A 17,844-nucleotide genomic window follows, 5' to 3' on the forward strand; every position below is an offset into this window, starting at 1 on the left:
CAAGGAGTCTCTGGATATTTTGTGACCATTCTGAATGCGTTGAGACAAAATTTATGGTTATTTTTCAATACATGTAAGATGTACTGAATATAGTCTAACAAATATTCATAAAATAAATGCAACTTCAAAATGAGTGAAGACATTTGAATTCCTTACTCTGAGAGGGAAAAATCTTTCTCTGAAAGAGCTAGAAATACTGAGCAGCAAAACTGAGAAAATGCTCCATAACCTCAAGGAAACAAGTGCCATGTACTGTTTTCTGTGTCTGTTCCTTGTAAGACACTAGTGTCTCAGGATGGCGAGCACTTTTTTGGCTATTTGAAGATTAAAATGCAGTGGACTGTCATGCTGCACATAAAGCATTCTGGACCTGAAAGCCATACCATGGACATGTCTTTATTATTTCTCTTTCTCCTAGATCATGAAATATGTAAACTGTCATCCATCTGAAAGTTGGACAGATGCACCTTTAGAGGTGGAATGCTTTTCTGTAGTAGCATCAGACAGGCTTTCCAGAGAACAGCCTTTTGCCAAAGTAACATATAGAGGTGCATAATAGAACAGGCTTTAGTTCCAAACAGTTCACCAGCACCTTTCTCCTTTGATTGTTTCAATTTTGATCATTCAGATCAGTGTGGTGATTCAAAACCTATTTGAGTAGCTTCTAAGCTTAGTTAGCTTGCCTCTTGCAACAGCTTTTGCAAAGTGCTTCCATGGACGATTATTCTGTGCTTGCTTCCCTTGTGATACTGAAGTTTGGGAAAGGCCACGTGTATGTCTCCTTACCAGGAGGAGACTTCTCGCTGGGGGCTGACCTTAGATTTTAATGGTTTAAACAGTTTGAACTGCATGGTGACTTAATTTCTTTTTAATTTCTCTTGCAGCGAAAATGTCCCTTCTAGTCACTGTTGGCTGAGCTAAAGGAGCTGGTGAAATCTGGGCTCTCAAAGTATGCCCAGACATTAGTGGTCCCTTCTAGACTTTGTCCAAAGTTTACAGCTGAAAGAGTCAGAATCACACCTTAGCTTAGTCCATCCTCATTTCCCCTTTTCTTTTCAAAATCTTACCCAATCCTGGACGACACAAAACTCTTCAGAAATTGTGCAGGCTGAAGCTTTTTATTAGAAAATCTGCAATTATTTCAGCTCTCAGTTAAGGTTTTTATTGTATATGCAAAGAGCTTACAGAGGCAGTCTCTGTAAGCTAACCCAGAGGTTAGCAGAATGCCTTTCTGCATATCAAACTAAATCTTAACTTGGTTGAGGCTCATATAAGGTTGTGTATGAAATATGAATTATTGATCCTTGGATTTCCAGATGTGGTTTGATGGCCTGATACTGCTGGTGTGGAATTGGTGTCAATCATATGCTTATGTTTGTATGGTCGTCTTACAGCTTTTTTAGTATTGCATTCTGCCTTCAAACTTCAGACAGCCATGCCAGTGACTCTGTAGGGATGTATTCTGCCCTAAGTTACTCCAGGAATGGGTTTGGTATTGTTAGGTTTATGGTTGGACTCGATGGTCTTAAACGTCTTTTACAGCCTAAGAGATTCTATGATTCCTAAACTTACAGAAACTGTGGCTCTTCACAATGTGTCAGCTCCAGCACAGTTTCCGTGCCTCATCTTCCAGCAAAAAGGAAGTCCTGCTCAGCTAGGATTCTGATCTGTCAAGAAAATGAGCAATAACAGATCTGTTATTCTCATGCTGTGGTAATGGTTATGGCATATGAGGTCCTGCTGTTGTAAAGCAGGGGCAGTTGTTGCAATTACAGTCTGTGTAAACAACTGGCCAGAACCACAGTTATCAGAGGAAAATTAGCTTTGAGAAGCAATTCAGACAGAAATAATTATCTTTCAACAGAGGAGCACCTTCTAGTGGTATTGAGTGAATATGGCAACTAGTTAAACAGTTATTTTCACTAAATAAGGAGATGTAAATATGCTAGATGAAGAATAGTAACAAATATTTCTGTACACTATTTTTATGATTATGTTGATAATTTAAAACCAAACCTGAGTAGAAAACATATATGTTTGGAAAAATTAAAACAGCTAATTGTATCCCTTTTTGGTGCTCAGACAAGTGTCTATCCGGATGTATATACAGATGCTAGTTGAGAATTATATAGCTTATGAAACAATAATTTCCCACGAAGTCAGAAAATATTCAGGTCCAAGTGTGTACCTCCGTATTTCATTGTAGGCTAGACAGCTGACTTGCTAGTCACTGGAATATACTTCCTCTTGATCCCGGAGCATCAGTTCTCCACTTGTCTTGTGCACTGGAATTTCAGACACGCTTTGTAACCCCTGGGGTTCCTGTTTGCGCACTGTAAGATTTAGTCACAATGTCCAAAGCAGACAGCATAGTTGTAAATAGTTATTGAAGACAAGAAATAAAACAAAACACATACTTAACCTGTACATACTGAGATTAAATTAGAAAGCTGTCACTGGTCGGGGTTTATTTTTTTCTGCAGACCTTACGTCTCTGATTAGAACTGGAGAGAGGGAACCTCCTGCATGTGAGCGCGCATCTGCTGAGGGGGTCTAGACAGAAAATAGCATACTCTGTTCTTGACCAGGAGAAAGTCTAGATCATTTTTTAATTAAAATGAGCATTGTTTCACTTCCTTTGAGACACACATTCTTTTTGTTAGAACACCTGCTATCTCCTGTATTTGACTGACCAAGTGATTGCTTTTTTGTCTTGAGGAAATGTAAAGCTATTTCTCTCTTGCTCTGTGCCAGTCTTTGATGGCGCAACATACATGCTCAGTAGTAACCCTTACGTTCCCTGCATTGAGTCCCAAAGGCAGCATTGGTTGCCTTAGTCCTGTAGCAAATCTCTGGCAAAGCGTGTGACCAAATCTAAATCTCTTCTGAGTTCCAGTTCAGCACTGGAGTTAGTTGTGGGCGGCACAACAAAAAGACAGTTGTTTTCTATCAAACTCCACTTCATGTGTTTGGTCTAAAAGCGCATTGCTCATTCAAATCAGTCTAATGGTTTATTCTGCATATTTTCTAGTATTTAAAAATATTGAACTATTTACATATACACATTTTCAACTCTGTGTATATTTTTATGTGTTTATAGTACAATCAGGTTTGCAATTTACTGTGCAACAATAGTGTGTTTGGACTACTCACCAGAATGACCATTTGCAAACTAGTAGATACTTCTAGATGGATGATGACAAAATGTTGTTTTCTGAATAAAAAATGCTTTACAAATGTTTATTTTCAAAAGCTGTGGGGTAGATAGATTGTGAGCAACTCTATATGCTGTTAAAAATAAGCTAGCGAGTCAGTTTCAGTGCAATTTCAGGAGAAAAGAATAAACAGTGTGGGGAAATAAAAGGAAAGAAATCATTGTTCTGACAATTCATTGCCGAGTATCACTAAATTGGATTTGAAAACCAGAGATTACAGCACTGCCCTTCAGAGTTCATCCTCAGCATTATATGGGATATAATTACTGCTATGCTTCTTGAACCTAATGTGAAATTTGGATTCCAATGAATTCAGAGAAGGAAAATGTAGTTTCTATAGGCACTACATTTAAGATGATGAAACATTGTAGCTCTAAAATTAAAAAAGGAGGAGGATCATGAAATTACTTTTATAGCCTGTCAGTTAAAAAACCCCACAGATTTCTTAAAAATGATAAAAATTCTTCAAGGATAAAGAGTGCAAAAATATAATTAATACCTATGTGCCCTCTAATTGACTTTTCTTTTGTTACACAGTGAGGACATCTAAAGAGAGAATTTTTTTTTCACATTCATTTTAGAACCTGGGGTACAGTCACATAGAATTTAAAGTTCTACACCTCAAGAACAAATGCGTTAGCATTTTCTATTGCTAACGCAGGGTTTTCAGTTGCTTCCAAACTAAAAAATATTCTAAAACATTATAGGAAATCAATATCTACTTTTACAGGTTTCCTTTTAACTGCATCAGCAGAATTGTCTAAACCTCAAGTAATAACATTGGTAAGAGTAAAGTCTATAATTAAAGTGAAATGTTAAATCTCTATAATGGAAATCGACAGATGCAGAAAAATTCAGAATTAAGCCTGCCTACACACTGTAATTCTGGCATAGCTTTAAGTCTTCCCACATGATATGCGTTTTACAGCTTTTTCACAACAGCCGCTTGGGTTATTGCATCTAGGTAATAGTAATGACATTAATGCAAAGCAAAGAGGGAGATGTGGTGCCTTTATGAATCCCCTGCAACATTCAGTGCAGCAGATGGCACTGACCATTACCACCCTGCTCTCGGTTGCCTGACAGAAAATGTCAGCCCTTTCCTTGCAGCAGGAAAGTCCATCTTCCTCTTCTTGTTTTTGTATTAAAAGATGAATGTGCGTTACCATGAATATTTGTATTTCTATTCTTTTTTCTTTGACAAATAGCAAGCAATCTTTAAAGGCCATGTGGCAATTTAGGGGAAGGCAAGGTGCTATACATTTCACTGCATTTGCTCACCTGCAGTTTTTAGTTCACACCAGGCCCTTGAGACTAGCAAAATCAGATAACACAGGCTGCACAAGAAGCCTGGTGGAATGATGCCTGAATGCTAATGTTGGTCTTCTGACCAGTGTTGGCTGGGCTGGTGGGAAACCAGAGATCTGAGGTTCCTGTTGCCCTAGCACATGATGTACTTTGCGAGGACATCACTTTTCTACCTAGGTCAGTAGCTGAGACCTTGGCTATGACGTTTTGTGGCATTAGGCTGCATTTTACCTTAGACCGCAAAAGTGGAGAACTGCAGTGCTCCCTGAGTAAGGTTCACCTTTCCCAGCTGGAGGAAGTCCCATCCATGCTGAGTCATGTGAAGACCAAGAGATAGAGCCAGTAAATGGTAAGTTGGGAGAAGGTCTGAAAAGAGAGCTTGGGGGCTACAGAGGTGGTAGGTCCTTGCACAGGGGCCAGCACACCCTATCACCTTTGACTGCAGGCTCCAGGCGCATTGTGGGGAGACTTGGCAGCCCTGAGACTCAGAGGTTTCTTTAAGGCAGGAGCGGAGAAGCTACGTTTCCCTGCAAGGCAAATGGTGGACTTAGCCACGTTACCTGCCTCTGCCGTGGTTCCTCCAGTTGTAGAATCAGTCTAGGCGTATTTTTAATTCTGCTTAAAGAGCTTTGGTTTCCATTGATGAAAGCAGTCTACAAAGGTGAACTATTTTAACTACCTTGTGGTACTGTTTGTCATAGCTTTCTGTCAAGTGAGGTGTTTCTGAGGTGTGGAAAATAAAAACTTTTATATTAGAATATATTCATTTATGTATATTGAAGAGAAAACCAAACTTTCAGGAACATTTGAACATTTTTATTTAAAAAAGGTAAGCTCATATCTTAGTAAGTGTGAGAAGGTAGTTTGTGAGATAAAGGTATTACAAAGACAAATGGAGAATAGTGGATGCATAAAGATGGCTTTCCTTAGAAAGCAGCTTTGGGACATTTGTAGCAGAATTTCTCTCTTTAATGTAGAGGTTTTTGTTTTAACAATTTTTTCTTATAAAACAGTGCTGAATTTAGAGTAGTAAATGAGAAAGTTATTTTGCTGAGCACATTCATAAACAGTCAAATCTTTCAGGCCATGGTCTACTTTGTATTCATCTAGTCTATTAGAAAGATGTCCATCACTGTAATATCTCAGACTTGAGATATGGGACATGAAAGCTACCCATAGCTTCCAGTCAGTTTTGTAGGCTAATACATTATTACAACATTCAATAATGTTTTCAAACTCATAACGGTTGGGCATTTAATTGCCTCAGATTTAATCCAAACAAAGATCTGTGAGAAAACCAGTACTGCAACATTCTTGTCGTAGTAGATGTTGACTTTGGCTTTTAGCTGTTTAGTTTATTGTTCACTTATTGTAGCAAAATGGAATGAACTTATTTAACTTTATTTGTTTATGTCATTCTATCTGGAGAACATTATAATAAAACATTTTAGGAGCATTTATTTCCAAATAAAAATATGACCAGGTAAATATGAACAGATGTCTTGTGCCTTTTAACACTTATTTTGTAGAAAACCTTTGATTTCAGTCAGGACAACATTAGCATTAGTTCAGCCTAGTTGAACAAAACCACTTTAAAAAGTGTGTTTAATTGATTATAGAATCACTTACGAACAGGAAAACAAATGTCTGGAAGCCTTGTCAGCTACTGGCGTGTATTCACAGCTGAATATTATGGGCTGAAGGTGAAAGAGGGAAGGATTTTTCATTAGTTTTGTGTTCTGAAGATAACTTCTGAAGATTACCCAGCACCTTTAGACTCAGCCCAGCACAAAGCATGTTGTGTGAGATGCCCAGGCCAGGAGAACAGGCGACAGAGGCACTGTGACACAGATACTTTTTGTAGGAATGCCTCTGTCTTCTTTTTTCCCTTCTGTTCATTATTTGGGTTTCATTTGGAATAGTCTTTTCAGAAGAATAAGGTGGTTTCTTTGCTTCTTCTTCGCCTTTTTCTCTTATGTGTGTGAGTACCTGGGGACCTCTGTAGTAGATGGCTTTATTGATAGAAAAATAAAAGGGATTTTACTAGAGTTTCAGAGTCGAAATAGTTTGTCCCTTGTTCTGCAGGCGAACCCGGAACAGTGAACCGATCCACCTGACTCAGCGCTACAGAAGTGTACTAGAGCAGCCTTCACCTTGCTCCTGCTTGTCCCCAGCAAAGAATTTAGAGCAGGACTACCATACATGCTGCCTGTATTTCTTGCTTATATTTTTGGGGTCAGGAAGGATCAAAGGATATGCAGCAGAAATCAGTTTTGTCTGGATACATACATTTCATGGCAATTTTAATCTTCTGAGTTGGCTGAGATCTGGATTCTTCCCTGCAAAAGCCTGTTTGCTTCCCTGGTTCTTCCCTGGTCACTGGTGCAGCACAGTAAGCACTCCTCGATACTCTCCCAGGCCCATGATGGCAGTTGCTGGCATTGCTCCCTGGACCATGCAGCTCTTTGGTAGGGTGATGCTAACAGAAGATAAAAAGCATCTATTTTTGCATTTTTCCATGTGAATATATAGTATAGCTCAGTCACGCTGAGAATATAAAGGTCATTCTTGTTCAGTTAAATACGTTTTATGTTCTGATTACCTGACCATAATTAAATTTCTCTCAAGCTTTTTTTTTGGAATCAGACTCTCACATTGACTTTCAAGCATTTCCTTACTGTTGCCTTAGTCTTTCTTTTATGTACAGAAACACAGGCAGAGAAATACTAGACTTTCCTGGAGAATCTCTGCCATCTGCATTAATGCAAAGGCATTACATATGAGTTGTAGAAGGGTTATCTGTGAAGCAGAACAGTTTTTAATTACTGTGTTTGTCTTGAGCTCACTGGAGGCTTTCAATCCAATCTTTAATTGAAATTTTTAGTTTCATTTTGCCGACTTTGGGTACTTGCAAGCACAAGTGCTCACATAGTTGTTATAAAGGCAGCACTTCAGGAGGAAGAAGTTCAATTTTTTTCCAAAATCAGGAAGTGACTTTAATAATGTTTTTACAGTTTCTTCTGAGTTGAATGCTTCTTTCCTTATCAGCAACAACAGATCTTTCTAATGATATTTGCTTAATATGTAGTAGTAATATTAACATCTATATAGTAGATACTGTACAGCAACAATAAAATTACCTGTCTGAACAGATAAACAACTGTCTAGAAAATGTCTAGAAAAATTACAAAAGCTGATCGTCTAAGTTGTTGTCTCTCTTGAAAAAGCTCACATAATAGAAGTCCTGGTAGGTAGAACCTGAGAATCTCTGCTTCCCAGAGGTGTGAAGTTATCTTTTCTAGCCCAGGACTGCAGTGAGTTTTCATGTTTAATTTTGTGTCCAGAAAATGTATTTTGATTTCACATTGAATTTTACCCAGCATGAACACAGACAAAGTAACTGGCTGAAAAGCAATACTTAGGTGGAGAAAGGGGAAAGAAACAGCATATCTGTACCTTTAAAGATAGATTGAAAGATAAAAATAGCAAGTGTTTGATTTTGGAAATAGCTTACTGTTTACAACCTTGGGTGCAATCTGGTGGGTGCAATAAACTCATTTAGCCCAGAGCTTCAACACTAATCTCTCCTGTTTTATCCTTTTTCGTGCTGGGAGCACTTTTGCCACTAAATGCCATTAACATTGTTTCTGTATCAGTCTGAGATGTAACTACATCTATATTATAGGTAATTGCTGATGGTTACACATTCATGGATTAAAAAGCTCTCTTCCTTAAGGAAGCCAATACATTGTTAATAACCCTGTCATGTTGCCAGTAGACAATTCATGGGTGATAAAAAGAAGGTGAATATTTTTCTTTTAAAATAAGAGAAATTGAAAGAAATTATCAAAGGGAAAAAGCAGCACTTACAATGCAGCGAGTACATAACTCCCTTGAACAGAATATAGGCATGCAATTTTGCTACAAGATTCTGCGTGTTTGCTACACAATTAAACACACATAAAGTGTTTCAGATTATCAGGACCTGGTTCTTCATTTCATGTAACAGTTATAGACAATTAAAAAAGTGTTCTAGGTATTACATATACATATATATTTACTCAATGCAATTGAAATATGCAACAAGAGAGATTTAATATACATGTAGAATAGAATTATTTTCACATAGAGACATGTGAGGACAAAATGATATTAAAACTATGGAAATTAAAGAATTAAGACACTGTGCAAAGTATATTTAAAAGTACTTTGTCATTAGTAGCTTCTGAAAAGAAAGTTAATATGCTCACTGATACGTGGGCTTTCATAATTAACAAGGTAGTATGTGGGACTTGGCAAGAAAGCAGGTCGGTAGGTGGTTGATTATGGAACATGATTATTTTGTCTGTACAGTGTCTTGAAAGAGCACATATTTAATGACTCTTGAAGGTGGATGTTCTGATGACTATATATTGTGCTTTCTTAATGACTAAAATGCTCTGTAGACTAACTATGTTAGGCTGTCCTGAAACTCTAAGACCCTCAATGAACAGAAACAGCACCCCTGTGTCGCAGCGTCTCTTATTCTTCCTGCAGCTCAGGCACCTCTGCATTTCAGAACTTTTCCTGTGCACACTTCTTGCTGTTGATGAGTTCAGAGTTCATGGCAGAACCACATGCTCCCCTGAAGCAGAACACTTAATGGAAGCAGCTGTAATTGCCCAGGGTTTGGGGAACACCACCATTGTGCCCTGCCTATCGGTTTGGAACCCAGGCAGCCTGAGGGAAGACTTCAGGTTCTTCAACTCATGCTTGTTTGCTTCATGAGCAGATTCACTGTGGCTCTGACTACCCTCAGGGACTTTATCTTACTATTTATTTTCTGTTTGTTTGTTTTTGGAAGTGTGCTGCACTTACCTGGGTTAATGAGGTTCCACTGGCAGTGTCAGAGAAACCCTAATGCAAGCAGCATTAAAATGAAGTACTTGCAGAAAGCCTCTCTGCAAGTGCTCGAGAAGTTCAGCTGTAAGCATCATGATTGTTATTAACTGCACAGTCCAATCACAGCAGCACTTACAAACAGATAAAAGAATAATTAGCAGAAACTATAAATAATTAGCTCCTCAACACTGTGTGCTCTTAATATTACTGTATTTTTCTAGCCAAGAATTAAAGCAGCTACTTAGAACTTTTCTTCATTGTTCATTCCACGTTGCATGTACATATAGGTAAGAAGTGCCATTTCACAATAAATTAAGGTATATTTATGACAAGAATATTTAAAATTCCAATTCTGTAAAGCTAGGAGTTGCTAGTGTTTCTTTTCGCCTTAAGTTTTACTCTGCATTGCTGTGTATTCTTGCTTATTGAAGAGATCGCTATACAACACAGGAGACCAAGTTTTAAATGGGTCTGATGGGCAAAGCCAAATATGCAGTGGGAGATGCATGTCTTTGTAGGCTGGTGTTTAAGTCATTGTTCTTGGGGACAGAGCAATGTCCTTTACTCTTCCTGTCAGACAACAGCAGCACTGATATTTGGGATGACATCTTATTCTTTTAATTCTCTGATAGAATGTTTTATTTGCTACCGTAAAAATGATTGGGTCAAGGCAACTGTTGATGCTGCAGATGATCTCTGTGACTCCGTAAATGGTGCTTATTGTGCTTATGTTCCCACAGGGTGGTTGACAATTGATTTTGTAAATTAGTAGCACCATCATCATAACATGGTAAGGTATGAAAGAAACAGCAAATATAATCATAGCAGCTGAAATCAGTAGCAGAGGTCTAACCAGTCTGTTCCTTCTTTGCTGGCGTTTACTGAGTTGTAGTAATGCTTTGAGAGTCAACATGTAGCACGTAAAGATGACTGTGACTGGAATTAGGAATCTCAATACGATCTTGGAGAATGTGAACGGCACTACAAAGTGTAAAGGTCCTTCTGTGCCATCCAGGGGATCTACAATGACATGTTGTCTTACAGCTGCAACTGTGTAGTAGATCTCTGGCATTGATGCAATCACTATGAAGATCCATACCGCGATGGTACAAAACATGGCCTTTCCTTTGTTCCACCATGTTAATGAAGTGATAGGATGGACAGCACCTACGTATCTGTCAAAACTGATGAGTGTCAGGAAATAGACACTTCCATAGATGTTAATACTAAAAAACAGTGTTATGGTCTGATAAAATGTTTGACTGGAAAAGACAGTTAACTTATGGAGACTATAATATACTGAAAAAGGTGCCATGAGAGTCCAAGTAAAGTCACACAGTGCCAGGTTAAAGAGAAATATGGTGTTGGTTGTCCATGTCTTCATGCAGTACACATAATGTCGAAGTGCAAGTATATTACCTAGAAATCCTACTAATGAAGTGAAAAGGCAAACCAGAATCAGCAAATAACAGTACCACTCCAGCTTAAGATTTCTGTTGCAAATGAAAATAGTGCATGTACCATTCATCATCTTTCCATAGAGTGTGCCTGAAGGGAAAAGAGAGACCACCAGCTTTTAAAATAAAAATTGAATTAGACTTACTGAATTTAAAATTCAAAACTTTTAAGTTAAATCCAGCATGTTTGAATTGGCAAAAGAATTCAGAATATGTTATGATGTACAAGCTCTACTCTATCTGAAAAAAAAAGAGTAAATTCCAAGCAGGTAATACTTAAAGCTTACTCTACACCACCACCACAGATAGATATTCATGAACTTTTATCCAAACCTTCATTTTCTTTCCTCTCTAATATTTAGTGTAGTGTGCAATAGATGACAGAAAAAAAGCACACACCCTCAGTAACAGCAGCATCCCCTCACCCACTAATGTGTCTGTGTCTGTCTTTGGAAGAAGCAGAAGAGAGGACAAGAGGACAGTAATTGCCCACACTCATTCCGTCCTTGCTTTGATTGTCTTGTGTGTCCATACTGGACCTAGAGCATATGTAATGGGCTGCTGTGTGGTGGGCTGTGGCTGAGATCCAGAAGACAGCACTGGAACAAATCAGGATGAAATCCTGCCTGTAGTGAAGGCCACAGCAACCTTTCCATCTAAACCTTTGGAAAAACATTTTTTTCTTTTTTTTTTTTTTCTTTTTCTTTGACTTTCTTCTGTAAATGAGTGTCCCAGGCCAAAACCATTGTGCTTATGGTAGGGTTAGAGGGAATTCATTTTGTCTCACTCTTTATGGCTAAGTTTGTATCAATGCCCATTATGCCCATTATTATCTGGAATACGGATTTGCAGTGTATTTTTCAAAACAAGGTTTTTGTGCTTATAAAGTCTTACATTTACTCCCAATGATTTTGTATTCCTCCTAATAAAAAACAAAGTAAGCTCTGGAATATTCTTCCAGAATGAGCTGTCACCAATTGCAGCTGTTATATTTCTAGAACCTCTCCCCAAACAATGCAGCAGATGCCAAACTCTTAAGTTCTGTCCAAGTAAAAGCCTTGTATGAAGGTCATCCAAATAGCCATTTGTAGGTCAGAGTCCATTACAGTGCTTGATAGGATGATGGGATGGAATTTTACTCACTACAAACCACACTTTGAATGCAAGAAAGAACTTTTTCAAAATGTTATTGATTCCTTTAAAATTTTCAAACAGCTTCAATGATTAAGTTGATAGTAGTGGGTTTTTTGAACATAATGTTTTGCATTCATGTCAGCCTTAATACAGAATGACTTTTCCAAAAGTATGTTCACAGACACAGGTCAAAATACAATGAACACTGGCTGCAGTGAAGACCTGCTAAATAGAGACTGCATTATTGTGCTTTGCAAATTCACCCAGTTCACCCAGGCAGTGAACTGACAAAAAGCTAGTTCAGACTGTACTCAACAAACTTAGGAAGGAAAGTTGTTTCTCTAGAAGCTGAGCCACAAAAGCAGTCAAGTGGCTTTCCAGAAAGTGAATATGGATAGAAAGCCATCTGTTCTACTCACAGTGTATTTCACAGGTGGAGAATGTTTGCTCTCTAAATTTATTTTGTTAAGTGTTGAAGCACTGTGCTTTAACCCAGGGTAGATGTACTCTTTCCTTACTCTTCTCCATAGCCGTTTTGAATATAAAAGGTTACACAAACTGTAATTTTTTTCTTCAGCTGAATTTTATAAGATATCCCTGTAAACTCATTTAAATATAGCCACTCTAGTAGGTACAATATAGTTAAGTAACATTTTCTTAGTATGCATTCAATTAAAAGGGGTGTGAATATATAGAGGAAAGTTATCTTTTCCTGAGATCCTCTTGGCCAGAGGTCATATGTGCTTTGAATTAATAGTTTTTCCTACCTCTCTACCTTCCTCTTCAATAGTTACAAATGAAGGCACTAAACACTAGATTCCGAGTTGTATTGGCAGTATAAATAAGCCTTTAAGTGGCTATAAACATCACGGCCATAGCTGCATGAGGAAATTGAAATGCCGTGTTCCTGATCTCATCAAGCTCCTGGAAAAGGACTGTATGTAGGTCTACATGTAGGGAGGCAAGCAGCTGTGCCGCCTGCTCCACTTTGCTGCAAGTTGACAGGATAGAGCCTGGATGTGTAGCCTGGTAACTGCATTAGGAACTAATAAATCCCCTATCCCCTTCATCACCTTCAGTTTACTGGGCTGCACTCAAGGTTGAGCTATGTGAAGGTAGTTTTGTAGCTGGAGGGCCTGGAATTGCACAGCTGGGTAAGATGCATTTGGAACTCTGATAGTTGTTAGAAAGTACATGTTTGTGTAGGCATTTGCCATGTGTCTACCTTGGGATTCATGTTTGAATTTCTAAAATATTCTGTCTCCTACTAATTCTCTGTATTATAGTAGAGCTTAGAGGCCAAACTCAAGACTAGATTCTTGAAACAGTGTGCTTTCCAACTGATATGACTTACAGGGTGGACACAGGGGAACAGAGATATGCAGAGATAAAAAAAACCTTTCCCAAGGTAACATAATAAGCAACACAAGAACAAAAGGGGTTTGACCCACAGTTCTGTGCTATAATAAGAACTTGTGGTCTGCCATCAGAAGAATTTGAAGCCTTGTACAATCAGAAAACAGTTTCACTGTGCACGGGAAGACAGTCAGCATGCCCTATTGTATCCTGAGGCCACTGGAGCTACCCTGATGTCCAGTAGATCTGCCTATGTACTGTAATGATTTTCAGAAGTGATATTTTTTTATATCAGACAATGGCAAGATTTCTGTCTACTGTCTTAGCACCAACAGAATGATTTGAGCTACAGGATGTGACATGATCATCTTCACAGTTCAAATTTCTGCACCTATAGTTTAAGAAAACTTTCTGAACATTGCTGTGCTCACTGCTAAGTCCATGTATTCTTAAACAAAGCCAGCCAACACACATACACACTTCTTAGCAGTGGCAGAACGTGCAACAGCACCGTGATGTTATACTGTGACAGATGAGGAGTTGCATATGTTGTTAGTGCTGATGAAGAACAGACTTGCCAGACTTTGATGAAAGTAGGATTGGGTTTTCAAAGCTAAAAAGTAGGTCTAATTTATTGAGATTAATTTTTCAGCTGAACAGTTTCAGCCACTGATGGAGATGGCCATGAACACTAAATGGACAGTAAGAGCAATCACATGATGAGGCATCCAGAATTAAAGGAATACCTCTGATTCAGTGAAGTGCTTGATATTAAAATATTACACATATGCCTAGGAAAGGGTTGAAGTTTATGGCCTCTGTCACTCAACTGAGTAATTAAGAAAGCATGTTAAATTAATGGGTAAGAATTCTATGTTTCTCTTTGTTTCTGCTTCTGCAGTCTAATGAATCCAACCATCTTATGGGCTACGGATCTAAAGATGCTAGAAAAGCTTTAGTTTTTAAAAGAGTTATCTGTTTTACTCAAGTTTTGTATCTGCCTATTGGGTTGTCTCTTCTCCTGGCCCTCAAAGAAACATGGCTTAGGTCTGTGACTCTCTGACAAGGAGTATCTACAAGCTCTTCTGTCATTGTCCCCAGCAGCATCTGCACACTGTTATAGGAAGTCACACTGGTTTCAGCTGATGACCTGGATGGTTGCAGGTCCTGAAGTCTCTACTACCGTGTGTTCCCCTTGTACCTGTGATATGGCCTCCAAAATCTTGGAGTAGATGGAAGACCTTGTTCCAGTAAAAAAAATGCTTTTGAGGAAGCTGAATTTAGGAGCTAAGTAACATTGTGTCACTGAAAGGAATCTTTGTTTGTGTATATAGCCAGTCGTAGTTCACAGTGTATCACTGGTAGTCATTCATATAGCATTTAACTTGTACTTGTAAAGTTCCATTAGGTTTAGCGTGTTTGCTTATTTAAAAAATATCTGATTCTGTATGTGTAAGTATATCCTAGGAACCGTAATCTTCCCTGTCACACCTGTAGGGTTTTTGGACATTTTTAACAAAGTCATAATAAGCAGTTAATTCAGCCTGAAGTAAAAATGAAATAAAAATTAAGCTGAGTTTACAGCTTACTTTAAGTAATTTTATTTCTTGCCTAGTCTCATTGCCCCTTGCTCCTTTTTTCTTGCTATTCTTTATGGTAGAAGCCCTAATTTTACATTAACTGGTTTGGGGTTTTTTTGTTCTTCTTGTTGCTTTTTTGGTTTTTTGTTTGGGATTGCTCTGAGAATTTTGTTTGCCTGTTTCCAGCCACGTTTTAATCTAGTACAAATCTGTTCCAGTTACCAGATAGGTTTTCCAAATTTCTGACTATTCACACACCAATATATTTCAGTTATATGTGCTTTCAGAGCGTACCTTTCTAGGTAATTTTATCAAATCAATAAAGCATTATACAGAGAGTCCTAGGTTTTCTTATAAAAATATCAAGCATCGTTTGCAGATTTTACTTTAACATGTTATCTGTTAGGTAATAATTTCATGCATTCACTTTTTACATTCATCCAAATTGATATGCAAGGATATATAATGCAATGTGAGTATTAAGTGGAGCATTTCACATATTTTAGTCCAACTGCATTTAGCATATTATAGCTACTAGTAAGATGAAAATAATAAGCAATATACAGCAGTATTTGTATGCAATTAAGTAGATTGTGCTAATATCCAATTCCTTTCCTGTTAATGACTCAGTCGTTACTGTGATTAAGTTACTATTTCTTTGATTAAAAAATTATGTTCATGTACTTACTTGAGAGCTAATGAAGCCCTATATGGCAAACATAAACTACCATAGAAGGATAGTTAAAGTGTAAGAATTTGACTACAATATACAATATTTGTAAAAAATTACTTTAAAAAAACCAAAACATACGTATGTGTATATATTAATTAATATGTAATAGCTAAATAGGAAAAAAAATATATTGCTTTGGAGAATAGAGGTGCAATGAATACTTAACAAATCATCCTCTTACCTGTTTTAGAAATGGTGTAATTATCTATTTTACAGAAGTCCAGACTCCCGTCTGTGCTTTTCTTCTCCATTAGTCTGGACCTTCTAAAATCACAACTCTATTTTGCGAGTACTGTTTTTAACCCAAGGTATTGGTAATATTCCATATGCAATGGCAGCTCTTCAGAGAGCAGGTATCAAACTGCAAGGGAGATACCTTTTATCGTTAAGCTCCTCCTCTCAGTAAGTCAGGATAAATTGCTATTGCCATAGTAGCCACTGCTTGCTTTTTAGGGAAGGACAGACTTACTGCCCATCCCCAGTCTAGCTAGGCCTGGGGCTGTCGTTGTTTCCAGCAGTGAAAGAGAAGAAAAGTACAGGGGCTTGGGGCATGTATGTGTGTGTTTGCACTTTCCCTTTCTTCCCTCTTCTTCACTGCCAGAATTCTTTTTCTTGCTGCCCTACTACTAGACTGATTCATGGAACCTATGTTCCTCTCGCCCCATCACTGAGCTTGGATCACCCCACCTACCTATCACTTCTCCTGCATCATGGTTCCCACCTCATTCCAAAATCTCAGCCCTGTCAGAGAACGCCCATCCTCCAACTCTGCTTATTCCAGAGCTCAAATCCTACCTAGCACTTCAGCCCATGTCTGCCCCAGGTCCTCCAGCCTTTCTGCCCCAAACCTGCTTCTTCAGTCTTCAGCAGCACATACCAGTCCTGGGATCTTCCTGTTTCATTCCCTGAATGAACACCTCACATTTTTTCTAATTTTCCCTACTTACCGCTTTCCTACATGTCCAGCCTTAACCCGTGCTGAAACTGGACTTTGCAGTTAAACAACAGCTCCCAGAGATTGCTTTTCTCGATCCCACACCATTCCAGCTCTCAGTCTGCTATATCACCTCTCTTGATACTTCCTGTCCAACTCCTCATCTTCCTTCTGTTTTCCCCTCTTTTGGCACCTTCTAGCCCCTGACTGCACTATCTCCTCATTAGATGCTGTCCTTCACCTTACTGCTTAAATTATCGGTTGTCTTCCTTACCAGTCTTGGCTTCTGCTGAGGCAGAAGAGTATGAACAACTGGATTGAGATGCATTATACTCATCTAGATAAGGAGGAACTAGCATGGCTGAGCTTTAAGAAAGTGGTCACTACAAATTCTAATAAGAACAGCTCATGGAGCTGTATCAAAATTGTAGAGGTCCAGGTGAAAAAAACTCCAGACAGTGAATAAACAGTGTTCCTGAAATGCTAAGAGATAAAAGACTAAAGGTGATAGAGTATTCATGTAGAAGCAAGTACGTAAGGCTATAATGGTGCTAAAAGCCAGTAGATATGTTTAGTTTAGGAAAGGAGAGGGCTGAACAAAATGGAGGGGTTCAGAAGAGGATAAGAAGGATGAGAGTAGACATAAAGAAGATCTGGAAATTGAATAGAATGAAATTGTATGGGCAGGTGAAAAGGGTAAAGGGCTACAGGAAACAGAGGTGAGAAACGCCTGTGTTTATGTTAATGGAGGAGGACAAAGAGAAAAGGTAAGATAGAAGACAGAGAAGGAAAGGTTGTTCAGGAAAAATACGTTCCTGAAGAAAACATGACAAAAGTTTCACCTGTCACCAGTGGTGAGACTAAGCAGAGCTTCTTTCTTAGTGACAAGGTATACCACTATTATTTGAAAAAGGCATTCTCTGCAGAATAAAGTGTAACACGTCATATGGTTAAAGTGATTAGGTCTAAGAAAAACACAGAGTATGAGATTCTACATGGGCTCATTTGTTTTCCTGATGAAATTGGGGAAGCAAATAATATATGTCAGGGGACATACTTCTGCTTCAGATACTTCACATAAGAAAAGCATTCTTAGACATGAAAAGGAAAATTATGTATGAGTCAGTCACCTTTTAGCATTTGAAATGAATTGTAATGGTCTGTAATCTTTCTTAGCATCTCTTAAAAATACCATTATTAGTAAATATTGTTGCTTTTCTTTTTTTTGACTCCTTTTTCAGTGTGT

At 38.2% G+C, this 17,844-nt stretch overlaps 2 protein-coding genes across 5 annotated transcripts in view; one reads left to right on the plus strand and one right to left on the minus strand.

Moving 5' to 3' along the window:
• TMEM117 (transmembrane protein 117) overlaps positions 1 to 17,844 on the plus strand; it is a 239,251-nt gene that overhangs the window by 27,234 nt on the left and 194,173 nt on the right. The window lies entirely within an intron of this gene.
• On the minus strand, positions 9,931 to 15,915 carry LOC115605687 (P2Y purinoceptor 1-like). Its single transcript, XM_030480482.1, has 2 exons — positions 15,846 to 15,915; positions 9,931 to 10,952 (listed from the first exon to the last, which is right to left on the minus strand). The coding sequence occupies exons 1-2, from the start codon at positions 15,913 to 15,915 to the stop codon at positions 9,931 to 9,933; spliced, it is 1,092 nt and encodes a 363-aa protein (XP_030336342.1).

This window comes from Strigops habroptila, chromosome 3 (assembly GCF_004027225.2).
Source record: "Strigops habroptila isolate Jane chromosome 3, bStrHab1.2.pri, whole genome shotgun sequence".
Lineage (NCBI taxonomy): Eukaryota > Metazoa > Chordata > Aves > Psittaciformes > Psittacidae > Strigops > Strigops habroptila.

Bases quoted from the DNA above. Each gene is read 5' to 3' on its own strand.
- LOC115605687 (XM_030480482.1), bottom strand. From the start codon at position 15,915: ATGGAGAAGAAAAGCACAGACGGGAGTCTGGACTTCTGTAAAATAGAT. The intron at 10,953-15,845 runs GTAAGAGGATGA...TTTTCCCTTCAG, and splicing joins TTACACCATTTCTAAAACAG to GCACACTCTATGGAAAGATG.